This window comes from Bos indicus, chromosome 7 (genome assembly GCF_029378745.1).
Source record: "Bos indicus isolate NIAB-ARS_2022 breed Sahiwal x Tharparkar chromosome 7, NIAB-ARS_B.indTharparkar_mat_pri_1.0, whole genome shotgun sequence".
NCBI lineage: Eukaryota > Metazoa > Chordata > Mammalia > Artiodactyla > Bovidae > Bos > Bos indicus.
The window spans coordinates 50,496,940-50,519,485 of record NC_091766.1 but is presented as its reverse complement, the minus strand read 5'-3'; the positions used below and the strand labels follow the sequence as shown (position 1 = coordinate 50,519,485).

Genomic DNA, 22,546 nt, shown 5'->3' with positions numbered 1-22,546 from the left:
AATAACTGAAAAACAAAACAAAACAAAAAACACCACCACTAGGCACAGAAGGGAAGAAAAAAAAGCTATGATGACAATTTCAGCTATCCAGACAGACTCCCCCCACCACCATCCACCCACCCAACTCACCCACACACAGAGTCCCACCTCTCTTGGCCCCGTTTATAGCTAGATTTATATCTCCAGTTACTTGGTAAAATAAGAACAAACAGGTCAGGAAATCACAAGAACAGGCATATGAATACTTTCACAAGCAACCACTGAATGGCATGGAGGCCTACAAAAACAATAGGGGCCACTTATCTGTAAAACTGTTTCAGTCACAACTTTTTAAAATGTGGTCCTTTGATTTTTTTTGTTCACATTTTTGCCTAGGACCCCAGAAATCTTAATTTAATGCCTCAGAGTTTTTGTGCCTTTAAAAAATTAATGTGGAAGGGTATACAAGTGTTACCGTAATTATAACATGACAAATATCCAATACTTTTTACAATAGTGCCTTTATCCCAGTTATTTGGGTGCTTACAAGGAATCAGTTAACTATGCATTTTTGCTGCTTTTTAATCTCCAGAATAATAGTGAATAGTTTTTATCACCGCTACTCTATAGATGAAAACACTGTGGAATACAGAAGCTAATCCGTCTCAAATCTCAACCAATAAGATGTGGAGCGGAGATCCTAACACAGGCAGTTGCATCCAGAATCTACGTTCTTTACCATGAAACTATGTTGCCTCCTGTCTAAATGTATGCATTAAAGAAATGATAAAATTTAAGTAGAGAGGAAAAAAAAAATTTCATGTACCAAATTTCAGCCTCAAATACCCAAACTATTTCTTTCTAGCTATTTAATATACCTTCTATACAATGCAAGTTACAGTGTATAACATTTTCTCTCTTTCCTGCTTTTATCAAACACTGTATTTTCCCATTTTCCACAGTATTTGTAAGGATCAATATTCTTTTGAATGCATGTGCCAGAACCGAATGTGTTTTTTCTGCTGTTGAACCTGTATGTCATTTCTAATTTTCAGAAATAACATTGTTGCAGATGTAGATTTTAGCAGTTGGGTTTGTTTTCTTAGTACAAACAAATGAACCTAGAATTACTGCGTCAAAGGATGTTAATATTAATGATTAAATCTCCTATCTCTTAATACATACAGGCAGACTAAACAAATCTATCTGTAGCATATATAAGCAATCATTCCAATGTACTTCACGAAGTACTTCAATGTACTTTTTCTTTTGAAAAGAAAAAATGTTTAGTTTCCTTTTTAAAAGATCTTTGTTAATTAAAAAGGTGAAGTGAAAATGTTAGTTGTTCAGTCATGTCTGACTCTTTGTGATCCCATGGACTGTATGTAGTTCACCAGGCTCCTCTGTCTGTGGGATTTTCCAGGCAAGAATACTGGAGTGTGTAGCCATTCCCTTCTCCAGGGGATCTTCCTGACCCAGGAACTGAACCCGGGTCTCCCACATTGTAGGCAGATTCTTTACCGTCTGAGCCACCAGTGAAGCCCCAAAAGGTGAAGAATGGGTACTTATTTTAATTTTTATCTCCTTGACTATTCTGTTCCTTTCTGTCCATTCATCTACTGGGATCTAGGTTTTTCCTCTTACTGATTTATATATGTTCTTCATATCTGTTAAACATACTAGCCCATTATCATAGGTGTGTGCGTGTGTGTATGTGTTAGTTGCTCAGTCATGTCGGACTCTTCACAACTCCACGGACTGTAGTCCACCAAGCTCCTTTATCCATGGAATTCTCCAGGCAAGAACAACACTGGAATAGGTTGCCATTCTCTTCAAGGGATCTTCCCAATCCAATCAGCCCATTATCATACTTGTAGCCTATTTCTTGTACTGTATTTTGACAACATTTAATGATGGACGTGAGTCTGAGTGAACTCCAGGAGTTGGTGATGGACAGGGAGCCCTGGCGTGCTGCGATTCATGGGGTCGCAAAGAGTCAGACATGACTGAGCGACTGATCTGATCTGAATCCTCTTGTGATTTCATGTTGAAAGGTTGTACAATTTCAAATCAACAAGTAAGATAATATTCAGTTCAGGGATATAAAAAAATCTCCAATCTACTCATATAATTAGGTCGTATTTAAAAGAACTACTGGATCTTTCATCACAAAGTTAGTAACTAACCTTCTCCACACATTTTCAAACACACACACACACACAGATGCATGCACCAATATACCACAGACTAAGATGCTCACATAAACATATACATTAAATTGATTATCTTAGATGATGATTCTGTTCTTGATAGAAACCTAAAGACAAGAACAGGTAAAACTTTAAATAATGTGAATATGAATTCATCTATACTTTGTCCTTCAAGAAACTAATATTTTAATTATAGTACAAATATTCCTCTACAAGGGCTGTTTTTTTCCTATTCCTGAACACTATCTATCCTTTCCATTCATGGATCTCAAGGCTGGAAAGACATTACTTGTCTTCTACATTAACCATGCTCTTAAAAAAACGGATTCACAAGGGCCATATTCTAATCTATGCCTGAAGAGCAAGAACAATGGACAGAGAGCAATCACAGCACCAAGGAACACGTATGCTTAAAAATCCAACTCTCTAGTGGGTCTATACCCCAGATCAAGAATAAGGGGGACCACTACATTCTCTTAAAAAAGAATTTGACTAACCCTTTCAAGAATAAGTAACCTAAAAAAGACACAAACACACAAAAAAAATAGTAGGCTTTATGTTGATATCAAATATCTATTCCATTACCTTTTGAAATAGTTAGTGCTGGAGACCACTGTGACCGTAGAATATCAAGACAAATGCTGCCATTACTGTTAATATTTGGATGATAAATTCTTGTTGTAAATGCAACCTATCAAAACAAGGAAAACTTCTTATAAACAGTTTCATTAGCATTGTAGAAAGTAGATAAAAACATAGTTTGCATATTCCAGTTACCTTAGGTGGTTTGAAGGGGTAATCTGTTGGGAAATGAATTGTCAAGAAAAATACTCCACCCTGATAGGGACTGTCATTCTGTTGATAACAAAAAAAGTTGGGTTAAAATGAGTGAATTACCTAAACTATTTATTCTGAAATTAATCTGAATACTTACTGGCCCCATTATTGTAGCTTGCCAATGGAACACTGAAAAAAGAACAACAAAAAGTCACCATGAAGTAATATCAACAGTATACCTACACCATAACAACATATTATTCCCCATGTAATCTCAGTTCATTCATAAGAAACATGGTGAGTCATTTAAATTAACTTGGAGTCTGAGAAAACAAAAATGACTAGCATGGTGTAGAACACTGATAAGGTGCTCAACAAGAAAGTTATTTGGGCTAAAACGTCTTAAAAATTCATGACAGGGAGACAAAATTCTTGACAAGGCCGAAAGTTTCACTTTTAAACAGGCACTTCCTTACTGCAAAGGGTAAAAAAGAACCACAAGATTCAATTCTTTGATTGTATCATTTCCCCAACACTAATATCTATAATATACTTCTTTTATAGTACTGGTATAGAGCAGAACAGTAAACTTAAAGTAGATAATACTCAAATTAGGAAATGCTAGTTTTTTCCAGTGAGAAAAAAATGTCCAGTTCTCATGTGTAGATCTTTAGAATTACTGGTATCTCAATAAATAAAGAAAACATATGCTGGAAGTCCCAAGCTTGATTACAAACTCTAGGGATAATCCCAATAAATCATAAACTTGTTTAGTAAGGAAATTTTCTCTTCAAACAGCAAAAAACGGTGCATGTTCTGTTTCAAAGGTGATGCCACTAAGTACAACACAAAGATCAAAAACCCAGTCTTCACTTCTAAGCAAGCTACTAAGCACTTAACATTCACACTAGGATCTGAGCACACTAAAGGAAGCTGTCAATGGGATTATACACGAGCAACTCAAACCAGCTAACTCTTGATGCAAGGAGGTAATGTGAAGACTAGAAAGCCACACAAAAATCCACTCGGATGTCAGCCCAAACCCTTAAATTCCTTCTGATCATCTGTATGAGAACTGCCCCTATGGTTGGCTTGCCCCTCACTGGGGCCTGAAGCTACAAAGAGCAGTCTGTTTACTAGGGATTAAAAATAAAGGGTAGGTATTGCTGAGGCTCTCCTTTTTAGATTATTCACCATTAGTACTGAGAAAAATTCCTCTTAACTTCTGCCAACTAATTTTTTTATGGATTAAGTAGCTAAGGAGAAAGTTACTTTGAGTCACTAAGATCAGTCCTAGTATCTTCAACAAAGGTTCTATTAAAGGCCCCATATTAATTAACAAAAACCATTTGGAGACCTACCATTTTAAATCTTAATTGCATATTCTGCCACACTGGTTATATATAAGAAAACCTACTTAAGAGTCACTGACTTAGGTCTCTCTCTGGAATGCATTTAAGTTGCTTCCATGTCTTGGCTATTGTTAAGCAGTGCTGCTATGAACACTGGGCTGCATATATCTTTTCAAATTAGAGTTTTCTCTAGATAAATGCCAGGAGTGGGACTGCTAATCATATGGCAACTCTATTTTTAGTTTTTTAAGAAGCCTCCATACTATTCTCCACAGTGGCTGCACCAATTAGATTTCCACCAACAGTGTAGGAGGGTTCCTTTTTCTCCATACCCTCTCCAGCATTTATTATGTTTAGACTTTTTAATGATGGCCATTCTCACCAGTGTAAGATAATACCACATTGTAGTTCTGATTTGCATTTCTTTAATAACTAGCTGTATGAGCTGTTTGTATATTTTGGAAATTAATTCCTTGTTAGCTGCATCGTTTTGCAAATACATTCTATTCCACAGGTTGTCTGTTTTGTTTAGTTTCCTTTGCTATGCAAAAGCTTTTAAGTAATTATGACCCATTTGTCTGTCCATCACTAGGTGATGGATCCAAAAAATATTGCTGCAATTTGTGCCAGAGTGTTCTACGTTTTCTTCTAGGAATTTTAGAGTATTTGGTCTTACATTTAGATCTCTGAGTTTATTTTTATAAATGGTGTGAAAAAATGTTCTAATTTCATTCATTTACATGCACCTGTTCAGTTTTCCCAGTATCACTTACTTTTCTCCACTGTATATTCTTGCTCCCTTTGCAGTAGATTAATTGATCATAAATGCATAGGTTTACCTCTGGGCTTGCTACCCTGTTACACTGATCCATATGCTTTTTTCTGTGTGTGCAACCACCATATTATTTTTTATTACTGTAGCTTTGTAGTACAGTCTGAAGTCAGGAAGTCTTCTTTCTCAAGATTGTTTTTGCTATTTGAGATCTTTTGTGTTTCCAAAATTTTAAATTTGTTTTGTTCTAGTTCCATGAAAAATGCCATTGGTTATTCAAAAGAGATTGAACTGAATCTGTAAATTGCCTGGGGCAATATGGTCATTTTAACAATATCTATTTATGTCATCTTCAATTTCTTTCACCAGCATCTTATGGTGTTCAGAGTATAGGTCTTTTCAGCACAATGTTTTTATGCTCATTCATGTTGTAGTATGTATCAATATTTCATTCCTGTTAATCATCAAATAATATTCTACTGTATGGATACACCATATTTTATTTATCCCTTCATCAGCTGGTGGGCATTTGGGTTGTTTCACTTTTTGGTTATTATAAATAAAATTTCTATGAACAAGCATGTGTGAGTTTTTATAGGGATATATGTTTTTATTTCTCTTGGACACCTACCTAGGAATGAACTCACTGGTTCATACGGTAAACTCTGTGTTTTGCTTTTTGAGGAACTGTCAGACTGTCTTCCAAGCTGGCTGTACCATTTTGCATTCTACCAGCAAAGTATGATGGTTCAAATTTCTCCAAATCTTCATCAACACTTACTATTTGACCTTTTGATTCTACCCATCCTAGTGGGTGTAAAATGACACCTCATTATGGTTTTGATATGCATTTCCCTGATAATTAATGATGCTGAACATCTTTCCATGTTCTTACTGCATTTGAATATCTTAGAGAAAAAGCTACTCAGATCGTCTGTTCACTTTAAAATTGGGTTATTTATCTTAATAATGTTGAAATATAAAGACTTTAAAATCACTTTCTTAACAGTATCATTTGCTGTCCCTAATTTTTAAATTTTGATGAAGTCTACTTTATCTTTCTTTTTCTTTTATTGCTTATGCTTTAGGGGAGTTTAACTCTCCAGGGTAACCACTTTTCAATCTGAGAAAGGAATGTAGTAGTACCAACTATGGTAGAAGCAAAGGCAAATTACTTTAGCACACTACAGTACTGAACTTCAAAAGTGAAATCTAATCCCCAGACTTCAAACACTTTTAATTAAAAATCAGTCTCTCAAAAAAAAAAAAAAAAAAATCAGCCTCTCTCAACTCTGAGCAATTTACCTGAAATAAAAACACTCTTTCAAAACTGAATGACCACATTGATGCAGATGGATATGATACCATGGAATGACAAAACTAGAATCAGAAAATCTGAGAATAAGTCTACTTCAAGAACCACCACAAGTCTCTCACTGGATTCTTCTCTAAAACAGTTAACAATTTCTCTTCCAAACACTTAAAGAATTGTGAGGCAAATGAGATAATGTGTTTAAATACTTGGCCTGTCCTGTTTGATATCAAATACTATATATACTCAATAATACTGGACAGATCTAAACATAACATAAATGGGATTTTTTCATAACAAGTACTTAAGTCTTATAATTTATAACATCTGTTTCATCTATAAAGCAATCCTTGTACAAGGATTCTGCTTTGATTCCTAAGGATTTAGCAAACCAAAACAACAATCTTAAGAAAAATGAGGAAAAAATTAATCTTACACACAAGTCCATATAACCTCATTTATTTTCTTAACCTATATACTTCCCTTACACAAATGCTTCTAAATATACTCCCAAGTATATTCCACTTTTCCCCTATTTGCTAAATATTGCATTTTTGTGTGTGAGAATTAGTTACACAGCCTGCTCAAATATCCTCCATTTTTAAAAGGCTGAAAGATGGCATCAGGGGGAAAAGCTGTCTTGAGACAAAGTGGAACAAAAGCAAAATTATTATCCAACATGTATGGTAAGATACAATAAATTATTTCAAACAGGATTAAGAAGATAAACTGGACATTAAAGGTAAGTTGTAGCTGTCTTCACAAATATGAGTCAATACAAAGAAAGACACAGACCCACATACACACTGCCCCCCCCCAATCATACTTACTATTATCTAACTAAAGAACAATAGCTTGCTGTAGACAAAAGCTTGAATATTTTGTCTTAGGTAAATACCCAGAAGGGACAAAGGATAGGAAGGAAGAGCCAGAACAACTACACAGACAACATCTGGCAGAAGAATTCAAAATGAAATACAGTACAAAAGATGATGGGATACACATAAAACTGCACCTTTCATGGGCAAATAAAGGTAAATTGCGTAATTAACTCTTCATACAAATAATCTTGGCAGATATATATTTATTAGTAACAGAGTTCACCAAAGGCAGACTGTTATGCTGTTTTATGTTTTAGTATTCCTTTTAGATACTTACTATCATCTCCAACGGGACCTGCTGAACACTGTGCTGGGGGGTCCCGTGCCAGGTCATTCAATTCCTTCAAGAAGGAGAGAAAAAGAAATGTATTTAACATAAATGTAACTATTATCCATTAATAAAACCATCACTGTTACCAATAATCTCTGTCTCACCAGTAAAGCTTTTAGCAGCACTCCTTCAAAGTCAGAGAAGAGAAAGGTAGATTAATTCTTTAAAATATTTGGAATTCCTGAATATAAATGTATGTTTTTAAAAGTAGATCATTTTTGCTTTGTTTGAAGTTTAATGGGTATTAAATATAAGGAAAGTAAACATGGATCATATACTAAAGAGCCACAAAAACTGTTTCTTTGGGTTTTCTTGGGCCGCACCATGTGGCGGGATCTTAGTCCCCAGACCAGGTATTGAACCCATGCACCTACACTGGGAGTGTGGACTGCCAGGGAAGTCTCACAAAAACTGTTTTTAAGTAAACACTTTACTTATTATTTTCCAATAAAGATCAACAGCTGGTTTTTGTACCTCAAAACCATTAAGTTACACTTCAGATAGGAGTCATAAATGTTCCAAATTATACAGAACCATCTGACAAGATACTGGTATTTTTTCAGCTCATATCCACTACAAAGCTTCCAGAGGTAGTAGGAAAAACTTTAAAAGGGATATATTACAAAGGCTGGTTGGATATAACCCATCATAAAGTCTTGAAATCAGAGATGGAATTACATGTAGTCATGCTCTACAAGATGTCAGCTTCTTAGCTATTTTAACACAAGAACCCACAAACTTGAGATTTGTTACTGGGTGGGGATGCCTTAAAAACCACAAAGCAGGAAATCATACTATATTCCCTTTCCCTTTGGCTTGGTATGTGAGATAAAAACAAACTCTGAGGAAGGACTAGTTTTAATTATCTTTTAAAACTACAACGGTAAAACCTACCATTTAAGAAGTATTTCAAACCTTATTGAGTTATATAAATATTTTAAATTGCAACACAGATATTTCTGTAAGTTCCTTCTTCTGAGTTAACTTATTCAACCAGTCATTACATCAATTATTTTGTTTTATCCTATTTGTAAGCTTGGAGGATAAAGCATAAAGTATAGAAATAAAGTTCTGTTAAGTTTTTTTTAAGTGCTGGGATTGAGATAAAGATTTAATAATATTTACTTTCTTTCACATCTCAATTTGAGGATTTTGTATTTCTCTACAACAGAGATTCCTTGCCCATCTCAAGGAGAAAAACAAAAAACCTACTGTACAGTTCACATTCCTAAATGTTTCTAATACAGGTCACTATAACTAGAGAGCTTGCTTGATGTGAAACACAAAAGTTAAGCCACTTCTTTTGACTAACTTCATCTAAGTTGAATATAAGGATTCATCAGGTGGTGATCACTTTTTAACATATCAAACCACTATGTTGTATACGAGACAGTAACATAGTGTGGTAGGTCAATTATACTTACTAACACTTTTAAGTAAGTGGTAGGGCTGTAATATGTATGTGTGTGCACGTGCGTGTACGTGTGTGCACACACGCATGCACTCAGTTGTGTCCTACTCTTTGCAACCACATGGACTGTAGCCCACCTGGCTCCTCTGTCCATGGAATTTTCCAGGCAAGAAGAGGTTAATTAACACTGCTGTACACTATACATAAAAGTTTAACAGAGTAAATCCTAAGAGTTCTCATCCCAAGGAAAAAAATTTTTCTCTTTATCTTTTATTTTGCACCTGTGAGATAATGGATGTTCACTAAACTTATTATCATGATAATAATTTCATGATATATGTAAGTCAAATCATTATACTGAACATCTTAAACTTATGCCAATTACATCTCAAAAAGCTAAAAGGAAAAAAAAATCCTTGTCCTCTTCATAAGTCAGTATTATATAATTAAAAAAAAAAAAAAGAAAACCTTAACTCAAATTTGTGCTAATTCACAATTAACATACTCATTCCAACACTTCCTTGGTTGAAGGCACTCACTTAAGTATGCTAAGTGAAATGAGACATAAAAAGACTATTATTCTGTATGATTCCATTGATACACATTCTAGGAAAGGCAAATTTATAACAATAGAAACCAGATTAATAGTTTTAGGGGCTAGAGGGAGTTGGAGGGGACTGATTACAAAGGAACATGAGGAAAATCTGGGGGGCTATGGATATATTCTATATTATGACTTTGGTAGGGACTGCAAAACTGTGAATTATACTCATTAAAACTCAAACTGTATACTTAAAATTGTTGATTTTATTGTATATACCATAAAGTTGTTTACTAAAAGGGCATATATTCATTCATCTTCATATTATGCATACAGTATCTCTGAAGAATAGATACAAAACTAGTTCAAAGTATTTGCCTTCAGAAGGAAACTTTGCTTTGGGGGTAAGAATAGGAACTACATGTATTTCTTTTATACCTTTAACAAGTATATTTATTGTCTATTTAAAAAATAACGTACCAGTTCTGACTATACATTTGGATAAAAGAAAAATAATTCTGAAAAAGCTGTGACTATCTGAACAGTAATCAGAATAGTGAAAACCCAGTTAGACTAAATAAACACAGAAGCTACAAAATTTGAAGTTTCCCTGGTGGCTCAGTGGTAAAGAATTCACCTGCAATGAAGAAGACCACCTACAATGCAGGAGACACAAGTTTGATCCCTGGGTTGGAAAGATCCTCTGGAGAAGGAAATGGCAACCCACTCTAGTATTCTTGCATGAGAAATCCCAGGAACAGAGGAGCCTGGTAGGCTACAGTCCACTGGGTCACAAGAGTTGCACATAATTTAGCGACTATACGACCACAACCACAAAATCTGATGTCCCTGCGTTATGATTAAAACTGAAGGGGGAAAAAAAACTGAAGGGAGTTCCCTACTGGTATAGTGGTTAGGATTTTGGGCTTTCACTACCATGGCCTGGGGGAACTGAGATCTTGCAACCCGAGTGGTGTGGCAAAAAGAAAACAAAATAAAGATAAATCTTGAAATTAAAGGCACATCTATCTAAATCACTGGGCAGAAAAAAATACCCTATTACATCAGGCTGTTGGCTTTATCATATGGCTTTATACCTATACATTAATTTTCTTGACTTTTTATTTCCCCCCAAATAGTATTCAGATTTGTCTTGTATATCATACAGCAAATCATACATTACTGGGATTGAGAGTAGAGCTAGGACAAAACCCAAAACCAAGCAATTTTTCTGTTTATTGGAAAACTTTTCTGTAGAAAGAACAATAGAGAGAAAGTGAAAATGTCAGTCACTCAGTCATATCTGACTCCTTGTGACCCCAAGGACTGTACCCCACCAGGATTCTCTGCCCATGGAATTCTCCAGACAAGAATAGTAAAGTGGATTACCATTTCCTCCTCCAGGGGATCTTCCCAACCCAAGGACTGAACCCAGGTTTCCTGCATTGCAGGCGGACTTTTTACCATTTGAGCCACGTGGGAAGCCGTTATAGACAAAGTACATATAATTAAATTTAGGGAAAAAAAGGGAGGAGGGAAGTTTGACAGTTAAGGTAAAGAATCCTCAATTTCTAAAGAGACTTTATGGTCTTAACTTTGAAATCTAAAAAAATATTACAATAAAGGTCTTATTTTCAAAATAAACTGTGAAAAAAAAATAAACTGTGGATTTTAATAGAGTTCTCAATTAAGATTTTCTTCTTTGACATTGTACACTCCCCTTGTTTCTAGGTATACAGAATCATTATTTTTAAAGATTAAGGGTTATAGACAATTTTGATTATCTGAAACTTTCCCAAGTGTTTAATTTAGTTCAAACAGCCCTCAAACCTTATACCAATTAATTATTTTCAAGTAAAGTTTAATTCACTACAAACTTTTTTGTCCATGTTGCGTGGCATGCAGGATCTTAAGTTTCTTGACCGGAACTGAACTCCTGCCCTCTGCAGTGGATCGTGGAGTCTTAACCACTGGACCGCCAGGGAAGTCCTCAAACTTTTAAATACATTTCCTACTACTATCTTTTTTGGCTCAGGAATATGTTTTCCCATAAAGACACACAGGAATGATTATAATGCCTTGTATATTATTATCTTAAGAATACCTATTTTCCAAAGGATTAACCCTTCTTTAAAAGGGACCACTGTTAAAGAAAACAAAACATTAAAGCCTCTAAGCCTGGGATATTTCTGTATTACAGCACTATAGCAAGAAGAAAGAGGACTTCCTAACTGTGGGGAGGGGGTCCTACAAGGGCTATGCTGACTTTACTTTCCTTGTATCCTCAAATACTCAAATAGGTCATTAATTGCTAAAACTTAATGATATTAGCTATTTAAAAAAACCCTGTTTCCCCAGTCTTAACAATTATGAAGCAAAATATACATAGTATGGAACACAGATTTGTTTCACCATTTTGGTCTTACCCTATGGCAAATGGTAAAAGGAACAAGATGGGAAAATGAGAGATTGTAGTTACTTTCATAGAAAATTGGCTTCAAAGTCAAGCGTTAATAGTTCTAAAATTTCCTGTACAAATCAAAGGTCTTTGGTGGAAAATCAGCATATGAGACGATTTAAGCAGAAATTGTGATTCAACATCAGAAGAGACATCTAGACTAATCGCCCATTTTATATATATAAAAAGATACAAAGTAGCTAATCCAAGGAAAACTTATAATTAGAGTAAGGATATGGTTTACTATATATGTTCTATTATATCATGCTTCTTTAGTCTGAATCTAAAATAGTAGAAATGTACAAGTTAGAATATCTGAGAATCTATAACTGAACCTCCTTTAAGATGAATGAACAGCAAAAAAAGAACAGCTAGATAAGTAGTAGTTCTCAAAAATGAGACCCTGGCACAGCAGCATCATTATCACAAGAAAACTTATTAGAAATGCAAATTCTCAGGCTCCAACCAGACCTACTGAATCAGAAACTCTGCTGTTTCAAAGCCTAACAAGATGCATTTTAACAAGTCCCCCAGGAAATTGTGATGTACACTAAATCCTGACTGCCTTTATGTTTGACGAATTAAGAATCAAAGACAAAAGACAAGGCTAGAAAACTCATTACCAGCAAGACTCAAAATGAAGGGAAGGTGAAGGAAAACATGGCAGCACAGAATGAAGAACTCAAGAAAGGGGTGTTTTCCACATTTTCAAGACACAGTGAAGGCAAGCAGTCTGTCATTACCATAGTACTGCATTCTCCCTGCCCTACCCTATCTCACCTGGGTTGCAACAGAAACGCTAACTCATGTGTCCAGCATAATATCTGAAGTTAGTATTTAAAAATTAACTGCTAGAGTATTTAAAATTACAAATTTTTAAAACTCTGGAAATATTAGTAACTCAGTTATCCTAGATCAGTTTGAAAAAAAATTATGATTTCTGAAAATAGCAAATTACAGAATCTTTTATATCTGGTACTGATAGACTTAATCCCTTGGCACTCTGAAATATTTTCTATTTCCCTCTTAATAATGCTACCTTCTATTTTAAAGACAAATTGATAAAAAATCTATCAACAGCAATCTTTCCCTGAACTTAGTATAAGCAGAAGTAGTAACCTTATTTGAGATTAATGTCTGTACTCTTTTTAAAAAATTCAAGTCAACTAAGACTATAGAAAATACCCAGCAAAAACCTATTACTCAGCTTCAATTCAGTCGCTCAGTCGTATCCAACTCTTTGTGACCCCATGGACTGCAGCACACCAGCCCTCCCTGTCCATCATCAGCTCTTGGAGTTTACTCAAACTCATGTCCATTGGGAGAAGGCAATGGCACCCCACTCCAGGACTCTTGCCTAGAAAATCCCATGGATGGAGGAGCCCGGTAGGCTGCAGTCCATGGTGTCACTAGGAGTTGGACACGACTGAGTGACTTCACTTTCACTTTTCACTTTCGTGCATTGGAGAAGGAAATGGCAACCCACTCCAGTGTTCTTGCCTGGAAAATCCCAGGGACCGGGTAGCCTGGTGGGCTGCCATCTATGTGGTCGCACAGAGTCGGAAACAACTGAAGCAACTTAGCAGCAGCAGCAGCATGTCCACTGAGTCGGAGATTCCATCCAACCATCTCATCCTGTGTCATCCCCTTCTATTCCCGCCTTCCATCTTTCCCAGCATCAGGGTCTTCGCATCAGGTGGCCAAAGTATTGGAGTTTCAGCTTCAGCATCAGTCCTTCCAATGAATATTCAGGACTGATTTCCTTTAGGATGGACTGGTTGGATCTCCTTGCAGTCCAAGGGACTCTCAAGAGTTTTCTCCAACACCACAGTTCAAAAGCATCAATTCTTCAGTGCTCAGCTTTCTTTATAGACCAATTCTCACATCCATACATGACTACTGGAAAAACCATAGCTTTGTCTAGACGGACCTTTGTTGGTAAAGTAATGTCTCTGCTTTTTAATATGCTGTCTAGGTTGGTCATAGTTTTTCTTCCAAGGAGCAAGCATCTTTTAATTTCATGGCTGCAGTCACCATTTGCAGTGAATTTGGAGCCCAGAAAAATAAAGTCAGCCACTGTTTCCCCATCTATTTGCCATGAAATGATGGGACCAGATGCCATGATATTAGTTTTCTGAATGCTGAGTTTTAAGCCAACTTTTTCACTCTCCTCTTTCACTTTCATCAAGAGGCTCTTTAGTTCTTCTTCACTTTCTGCCATAAGGGTGGTGTCATCTGCATATCTGAGGTTATTGATGTTTCTCCTGGCAATCCTGATTCCAGCTTGGGCTTCATCCAGCCCAGCGTTTCTCATGATGTACTCTGCATATAAGTTAAATAAGCAGGATGACAATATACAGCCTTGACGTACTCCTTTCCCAATCTGGAACCAGTCTGTTGTTCCATGTCCAGTTCTAACTGTTGCTTCTTGACCTGCATACGAATTTCTCAGGAGGCAGGTCAGCGGGTCTGGTATTCCCATCTCTTTAAGAATTTTCCACAGTTTGTTGTGATCTAAACAGTCAAAGGCTTTGGCATAGTCAATAAAGCAAAAGTAGATGTTTTTCTGGAACTCTCTTGCTTTTTCCATGATCCAGCGGATGTTGGCAATTTGATCTCCAGTTCCTCTGCCTTTTCTAAATCCAGCTTGAACATCTGGAAGTTCACAGTTCATGTACTGTTGAAGCCTGGCTTGGCAAATTTTGAGCATTACTTTGCTAGCGTGTGAGATGACTGCAGTTGTGCGGTTGTTTGAACATTCTTTTGCATTGCCTTTCGTTGGGATTGGAATGAAAACTGACCTTTACTCAGTTTAGCCCAATCTAAACGCTGCTGCTGCTGCTAAGTGGCTTCAGTTGTGTCCGACTCTGTGCGACCCCATAGACGGCAGCCCACCAGGCTCCCCCGTCCCTGGGATTCTCCAGGCAAGAACACTGGACTGGGTTGCCATTTCCTTCTCCAATGCATAAAAGTGAAAGTGAAGTCATTCAATCGTGTCCGACTCTTCATGACCCCATGGACTGTAGCCTACCAGGCTCCTCCGTCCATGGGATTTTCCAGGCAAGAATATTGGAATGGGTCACCATTTCCTTCTTCAGGGGATCTTTCCAACACAGGGATTGAACCCATGTCTCCAGCAGGCGTCTCCTGCATTACAGGTGGATTCTTAACCGCTGAGCCATCAGGGAAGCCCTATAAATAATAAGTACCCCTCCTCTTTTTTAACTGTGTATCAAAGCCTTTGATTATGTATGGGTTTAAAAAAATTATTTCCTCAACCTATACACCCAGGCAGAAATAACTGTACTGTTCAACACACTGGAACTTGCAAACCCAATCATTGCCTAGAGATGGGAAAATTATTCCTAGAGCATGCTTAACCAAGAGGTCAATTCACCTGCCAACAATTTAAGAACACAGAGATGAACATGATAGAAACTATCTGCCATCTGAATCGTCATTCACCACTATCTGACAAGCCTTCTGTAAATACTGGAAACTAACCATATCGTGTAATTATGTTAAATGAAAATTAGCTTCATAAGGATTATAATGGTTATTCTACAACTATGTTCCTGCTGATATCAACAGGGGCAACAGGCAGAAGTCAGTTTTTCCGAAGTCTTAACATCCCTTGATGTTTTATTATTCTGCTCTTAGGTAACTTTAAGCAAGTCATTCGACTTCTCCAGATCAGAACTCCCGTATCTATAAAACAATGAAGTTAAACTAAAAAAACATGGTTTGGTTATAGGTTTAAGGGTTAAATCAATTTGGGAAATGTTATAATCCACATCCTTATAAGAATATTCAAGATTCTAAGCAAGTTCTGAATAAAGGCAACACTATTGTTTGGGCACAGAACCAGGCTTTGCTTCTTTCTGTGGCCCATTCTTCCAATGCCATGTTCCCCACCCAAGATTTTATTCTCACAAATGCCTAATGTCTGCAGCAAAGTCAGAAATAAGTCTGAAGGAACCAAGAACACTTTTTATCCTAAAGAAATTTTTTTGTTGTAGAATAAAAGACTTTTAAACATGACATAAAGAAATCTACCCAACATGGCTAATACTGTCCTAAAGTTATCTATACCTTGTCCCCTCCACCCCCAATCTGGACTATAAATTACTTCAGTGTGGTTTTCTGTCTGTGGTAAAATACACAAACATAAAATTTACCATCTTATCCATTTTTTTTCCATTTTAAGTATACAGTTCAGTGGTATAAAGTACATTAATAACACTGTGATCAAAATGTTTTAAGAAAATGTTTATAGTAAGAGAAAGCACATTATGAATAGCTTTTCAGATATAGTTAATACAATATAAATTTCCTTTCTAAGGCAATCACATGTTTTTATTAATTTTTAAAGACAGTTTTTTTTTGTTTGTTTATGAAGTTACTTTTGTCAAATTCCAGGAAATCCTTACAAGTGCTATTTGTGTGACAATGTTGATAGCTCCCAGTAGTGATCAAATATATAGCGGATGTGTTTCTGGCTTAAAATACTTTTTCTGTATAGAAAGGGGTGGGGGGGGAGCACATATCTTTTAAAGAGGAAATGATATGCTATATAAAGATATTAGCAAAATTAGTCATTTATATAATCTTATCTGTTGCAAACTAAAAGTTTGCAAATACTGAAAGCTTATACAACCAGTGAATTCCCTGAAATTTCTATAAAACAAATTACAGCTGAGTCATAAGGATTCATATTTGTTTTGGCACACAAAGGAGAAACCAATATGAAATTCTGACATGCATGTGATTAACCTAATTATGAATCTGAGGATAAAAAATTGTTTTAAAAAAGCTAGGCCCAGTTCACTTTCATCTATCTTCACAATAGCACAGTTATGATTTTAAAACACATCAACACTAAATATTTTCACTTTAAAAGATTACTGTCCATATACTGCTTTTTTTTAGGATGAAAAAAAATCTTATTTCCCAGGGACTTCCTTCTTTTTCCAAGCAGCTTATTATTAACTATACTATACAAATCTAGCATTATATGGTATAGTAATACTTTATGATCAATTTTTTATTCACAACTATCAAAATTTATGTGTACCCTTAACGCTACCCCTGGAATACTTAATTCTAAATTCCCTGAGTTAGAGACAAGGTATAATACAATCTTTACCGCATTTTCCAGAGTGGAACTTAAGAGACACTCAAATGTCTGAATGAGTAGATGAATGAATGTCTAGCACAATATCAAGCCGAACTGATGTTTAAACACTGGCAAATGAGATGATAAACAAAAGTACATTAACAACTTCCAGGAGGAAGTCCAGTCCAATTCAGCCTAATCACCTACAGTGCCAGAAAATAGAAAGTCTATAGTGACAAAAATATATTCAGATTTAATTACTGAACATGAATGGAATAGGTGTTTTGAGTGAGACTGGGTAACACTAGAGAATAAGGAGTTCATTTCTTTGAGCACTTTAGCAATAACCACTTAGATGAAAATGTTCTAATTAAAGATAATATTCTTTGTTCATTACTGAGGATCAAGAACCTTTTCAAGACCTTATTTTACCTATATGAACTACCATTTACTCATTTCAAAGCTTTTTCTTCGTCAATTAGCTTTTAAATTTCAACTAGTTCAAGACTCCAGAACAGGGTTCTTGGAATACTCTAGGCACCCTCCTACCACACGCACCTTTAGCCTTCACTTAAATGTGCTGAGAGGTTTCCTAGAAGCCCCTTTCCCCCATTTTCTGTTAAATACTATGATGAAAAAGTGCAAGTTGCCTTAGCAACTCAAGATAGTTTATATGTATGATTATTTAATGTCTCTCGACCCAATGACAAATAGGAATTTGATATCCAGCACAGTTCCTGATACAGAGGGAGTCCCAGTAAATACCTGTTGAAGAACAGATTGTTACAATTACACACAGTAATTTTACGTATGCTGCTGCTGCTAAGTCGCTTCAGTCGTGTCCAACTCTGTGCAACCCCATAGATGGCAGCCCACTAGGCTCCTCTGTCACTGGGATTCTCCAGGCAAGAATACTGGAGTGGATTGCCATTTCCCTCTCCAATGCATGCATGAATGCAAAATCGCTTTAGTCGTGTCCAACTCTGTGCAACCCCATGGACAGCAGCCCACTAGGCTCCTCTGTCACTGGGATTCTCCAGGCAAGAATACTGGAGTGGATTGCCATTTCCCTCTCCAATGCATGCATGCATGCAAAATCGCTTTAGTCGTGTCCAACTCTGTGCAACCCCATGGACAGCAGTCCACCAGGCTCCTCTGTCCATGGAATTCTCTAGGCAAGAGTACTGGAGTGGGTTGCCATTTCCTTCTCCTTTAAGTACCTAGAGAAGGATAATACTATCTTTCATTGATTGTATGATTTTTTTTTAATATACCTGACATCAAACTGCCTACTATAATCAATGGTATGTCAGCTTCATTGGCAATATCTTTTTTTCTTAGTAGTACAACCTTCAAGGCTTCCTTAGTGGCTCAGACGGTAAAGCGTCTGCCCACAATGCGGGTAGACCTGGGTTTGATCCCTGGGTTGGGAAGATCCCCTGGAGAAGGAAATGGCAACCCACTCCAGTATCCTTGCCTGGAAAATCCCATGGACAGAGGAGCTACCCTGGTAGGCTACAGTCCATGGGGTCACAAAAAAGTTGGACATGACTGAGTGACTTCACTTCTACATCTTCCAATGGATAGCATCTTAGATTTAATGAAGTAAGGCACTTGAGAAGGCAGTAATAGTCTGATACCGCAGCCAAAGGATCCTATAAATACCTAACAAAGAACAAGTTTAGAATTTTGGCAATCAAGGACAAAGTAGAAAGTGCCTGAGTAAATGACAGTTATGATAGGAAAATCACAAGTCTTCCAGAAGACTAATTCTGTAATAATTAAGGGGACAAAAATATTAAGGAGGTACAAATGGTACCAGAAGCAAAACAGGCAAGTAGCGGCTTCTTGCTCTTGGAGCTGATGATGGCTGGTAGCTAAATTGTAAGGTTAGGTCAGACTCCACACAGGGTCTCTGTCAGGATCTGAAATTACCTCTCCTTTAGTTACTGAGGCAGTGGTCAGTGTTCTTCCACACTCTATTTCCAAAATGAGCCTGGCATATAGCCAAGTAGATAGGAAGAGTCTATGCGCTTATTACATATGCCAAAAGATTTCAGTACTAAGCTCAGAAGAAAACACTGAAATAACTAAGAAAAGAGCTCTGTTCTTGGCATTCGAATAACCAGAATCTACACCAGTTGATTCCACCTCAGTTAACAACTACACAACAAACTAGAAACCTAAAGAACTCTTTTATGGCACTAATCACCATGTACCACAGTCCAAAGTCTGAGAAAATGGGGAAATAAACAAATGACATTATCACTATGTTGGTGTGCTTCTAGGCTACTTAAAAGTGGCAGGACAATGAGGACCTTAAAAAGAGTTAAAAACGACATCCTTTTTCTCATTATACTCCATAAAACCATGAGACCCTACTCGCCCCTAAAATAATTCACGTGTACTATTTTTAGTAGTAGCATATGGTTAAGTTCTGGTACTCAGATGCTTTGAAATATATAAATACTATTTAACTAGGGCTTCCCTTGTAGTTCAGTTGGTTAAGAGTCTGCCTGCAATGCAGAAGACCCGGGTTCAATCCCTGGGTCAGGAAAATCCCCTGGAGAAGGAAATGGCAACCCACTCCAACATTCTTGCCTGAAGAATCCCATGGACAGAGGAGCCTGGCAGGAGTTGTAAGTCCTGCATGGAGTCCTAAGTCCATGGAGTCGTAAGAGTCGGACATAACTTAGTGAGTAAACCACTATAAGACTGTAAATCCTCAAAACTTAAAAATAACACTTTCCATGGACTTTACTCTTCACTATTCCAAAGCACAGCTTCTGTTTCATGAGTTCTCTAACACCAACTCAAGGAGTTCACGACGATGAATCAGCATGTGCTCAGTTGCTCAGTCATGTCCAAGTCTTTGTGATCCCATGGACTGTAGCCCACCAATCTCCTCTGTCCATAGAATTTTCCAGGCAAGAATACTGGAGTGGGTTGCCATTTCCTTCTCCAGGTGATCTTCCCGACCCAGGGACTGAACCCAAGTCTGCTGTATCTACTGCACTGGCAGGTGGATTCTTTACCACTGCACCAGCTGTTCAAGATAATGAATCTATCCACAGTTAAATCAGTCTTCCTACAGGTTGAAATCTCTATAAGATGTGACCAACACTCAAGTAAACTTAAATTGTACTCTGCTAGATGACTTGCTACATACTTGCTTGGGATTGTACTTTAGAACAACTATAAAGACAGATAAAAAAATGACTTGTCCATCCCTTAGGAACAGTCCAACCTCTAAAACATGACACTAAACAGTATTAACCAAAGCATGAATAGGTACATCTGAAGAAATGTCTTTTCAAAGTTACATTTTAGGTTAGCCTAGAGACAGGAGAGTTCTCTGTCCACATTAAAATCACTTGATATGCCATTTAATCAACTATATGCTACACAATAATAGAAACATGTACTACTATCTTGGGGAAGGTACTATAGTATCACGACAGTAAGAGAAAACAACGGTTTCCTTTTTGCTATGATGAAATTCTCAGTATAAAGGGATTTCCATTTTGTCTGCAGCAAAGATTAGGGGAGGGCCAGACAGAAAATTCAAGTCGATAGTTAGGCTGGAGAAAGGTTTGGTACTATTACCTGCTTCAAAAACATTTTAAATTCCTGATGTTAACAACAAAGCTTAGTTCTCCTAAGCAGTTTTTGATATGGCAGATCTGACCAATTAACCTACAGAGAATGTTTAACCTATATAGGCATTATAGTGGTGCTACTTGAGGATTCTGAGAGCACTTTTTAACAAAGAGGAGGTGACAGGCAGAAGTTGTTCTTTGTTATGGTAACAGGAAAAGTATGAAAACATTATGAATCAAGTAGAAAAGAAAAAAAACCCCAGCATATCCTAGTCAGCCTTCGGAGAAGGCAATGGCACCCCACTCCAGTACTCTTGCCTGGAAAATCCCATGGATGGAGGAGCCTGGTAGGCTGCAGTCCATGGGGTCACGAAGAGTCGGACACGACTGAGCGACTTCACTTTCACTTTTCACTTGCATGCATTGGAGAAGGAAAAGGCAACCCACTCCAGTGTTCTTGCCTGGAGAATCCCAGGGACAAGGGAGCCTGGTGGGCTGCCGTCTATGGGGTCTCGCAGAGTTGGACACGACTGAAGTGACTTAGCAGCAGCAGCAGAAGCAGTCAGCCTTACGTTATCAAGATCATGAGTTATGTGACAGTCTTGGAAAGAATAAGACTGGTAGTATAAAATTATTTGTTCCTACAACAAGAGTACAAACTTCTAGTTATTAGATAAATAAGTTCTGGGGATCTAATGCACACGGCAATTATAGTTAACAATACTGTATTATATATTTGAAACTTGCTAAGAGAGTAGATCTTAAAATGGTCCCAACCACACAAAAAAAGAAATAATTATAGGACATGATGGCAGTGTTAGCTAACACTATGGTGGTAATCTTTTTACACTATGTAAATATCAAATTCACACTGTATAAGAAACTTACACAATGTTATATATCAATTATATATTTTATTAAAAATAAAGCAGGTAAACAAAGCAACTTAGGTTATTTTGACAGGAAAAGACAAACCCCCAAGTAAACGGTTATATACCTCTTCTCAAAACAACCACATTTTTACATTTCACATCCAACAAGCCTTTCCCTTCCCCTCTACTCTTCCCTTCCTCCCTCCTATTGATTGGCCAAACAAATCTTCATAAAAAACTTCTCTGAATTAAAACTGGAAAAAATGTTATTAATAACTTAATATTACTCAACCATTCAGAACTGTTTTTAATGAATCCAAAGAAGCAAAATTCTACTACTACAGAATTAAATTTATAACAAGGGACCTTATCCAAGAAGTAAATATGCCAGTATAAGACAACGCTTACTACAACTTCTCTTGCAGTAAATAATCTCCAAAGATCCCAACAATTTTTCCTTCCCTGTAAGAATATACCACTTCTCTTATTAGGAAGTAGTCTATTTCCTTTCCTCCTGAATCCCAGCTGGCCTTGGATCTTGTTCAACCAAAAAAAAATTAAGCAAATATGACACTGCATCAGTTACAAGTCTAGTGTTGAGACTTGACAGCTTTTTTTTCTGCTCTTTCCACCACAGCAGCTCTAAGCCACCACACAGAAAGTCCAGGCTTTCTTGCTGGAAAGGCCATTTGGGGGACAGTGGTGCACACTGCAGCCAAGTCAGCATCAAGGCCCCAGACACATGAGAGAGATCTTCTTGGACCCTCTAACCTTGAACACAGCCACCAAGAATAACCGTGGCTGATAACACAAGAAACAAAACCTTCAAGTCAATCCAGAATCCTAAGAAATAAATCACTGCTGTTTTATGTTTTGGAATCATTTGTTATACAGCAAAACTAACTGATAAATATCCCTAGGCAGCCTCTAAAAAT

At 36.9% G+C, this 22,546-nt stretch overlaps 1 protein-coding gene across 1 annotated transcript in view; it reads right to left on the bottom strand.

The window, feature by feature from the left end:
• The window catches only part of UBE2D2 (ubiquitin conjugating enzyme E2 D2), a 43,363-nt gene that overhangs the window by 5,364 nt on the left and 15,453 nt on the right, over nucleotides 1–22,546 (bottom strand). Inside the window, exons 2-5 of the mRNA XM_019965035.2 lie at nucleotides 7,561–7,624; nucleotides 3,124–3,155; nucleotides 2,967–3,044; nucleotides 2,775–2,880 (exon numbers count right to left, since the gene is read on the bottom strand). Of these exons, the coding sequence (XP_019820594.1) occupies nucleotides 2,775–2,880; nucleotides 2,967–3,044; nucleotides 3,124–3,155; nucleotides 7,561–7,624 (280 nt within the window). The remainder of the gene's footprint in view (nucleotides 1–2,774; nucleotides 2,881–2,966; nucleotides 3,045–3,123; nucleotides 3,156–7,560; nucleotides 7,625–22,546) is intronic.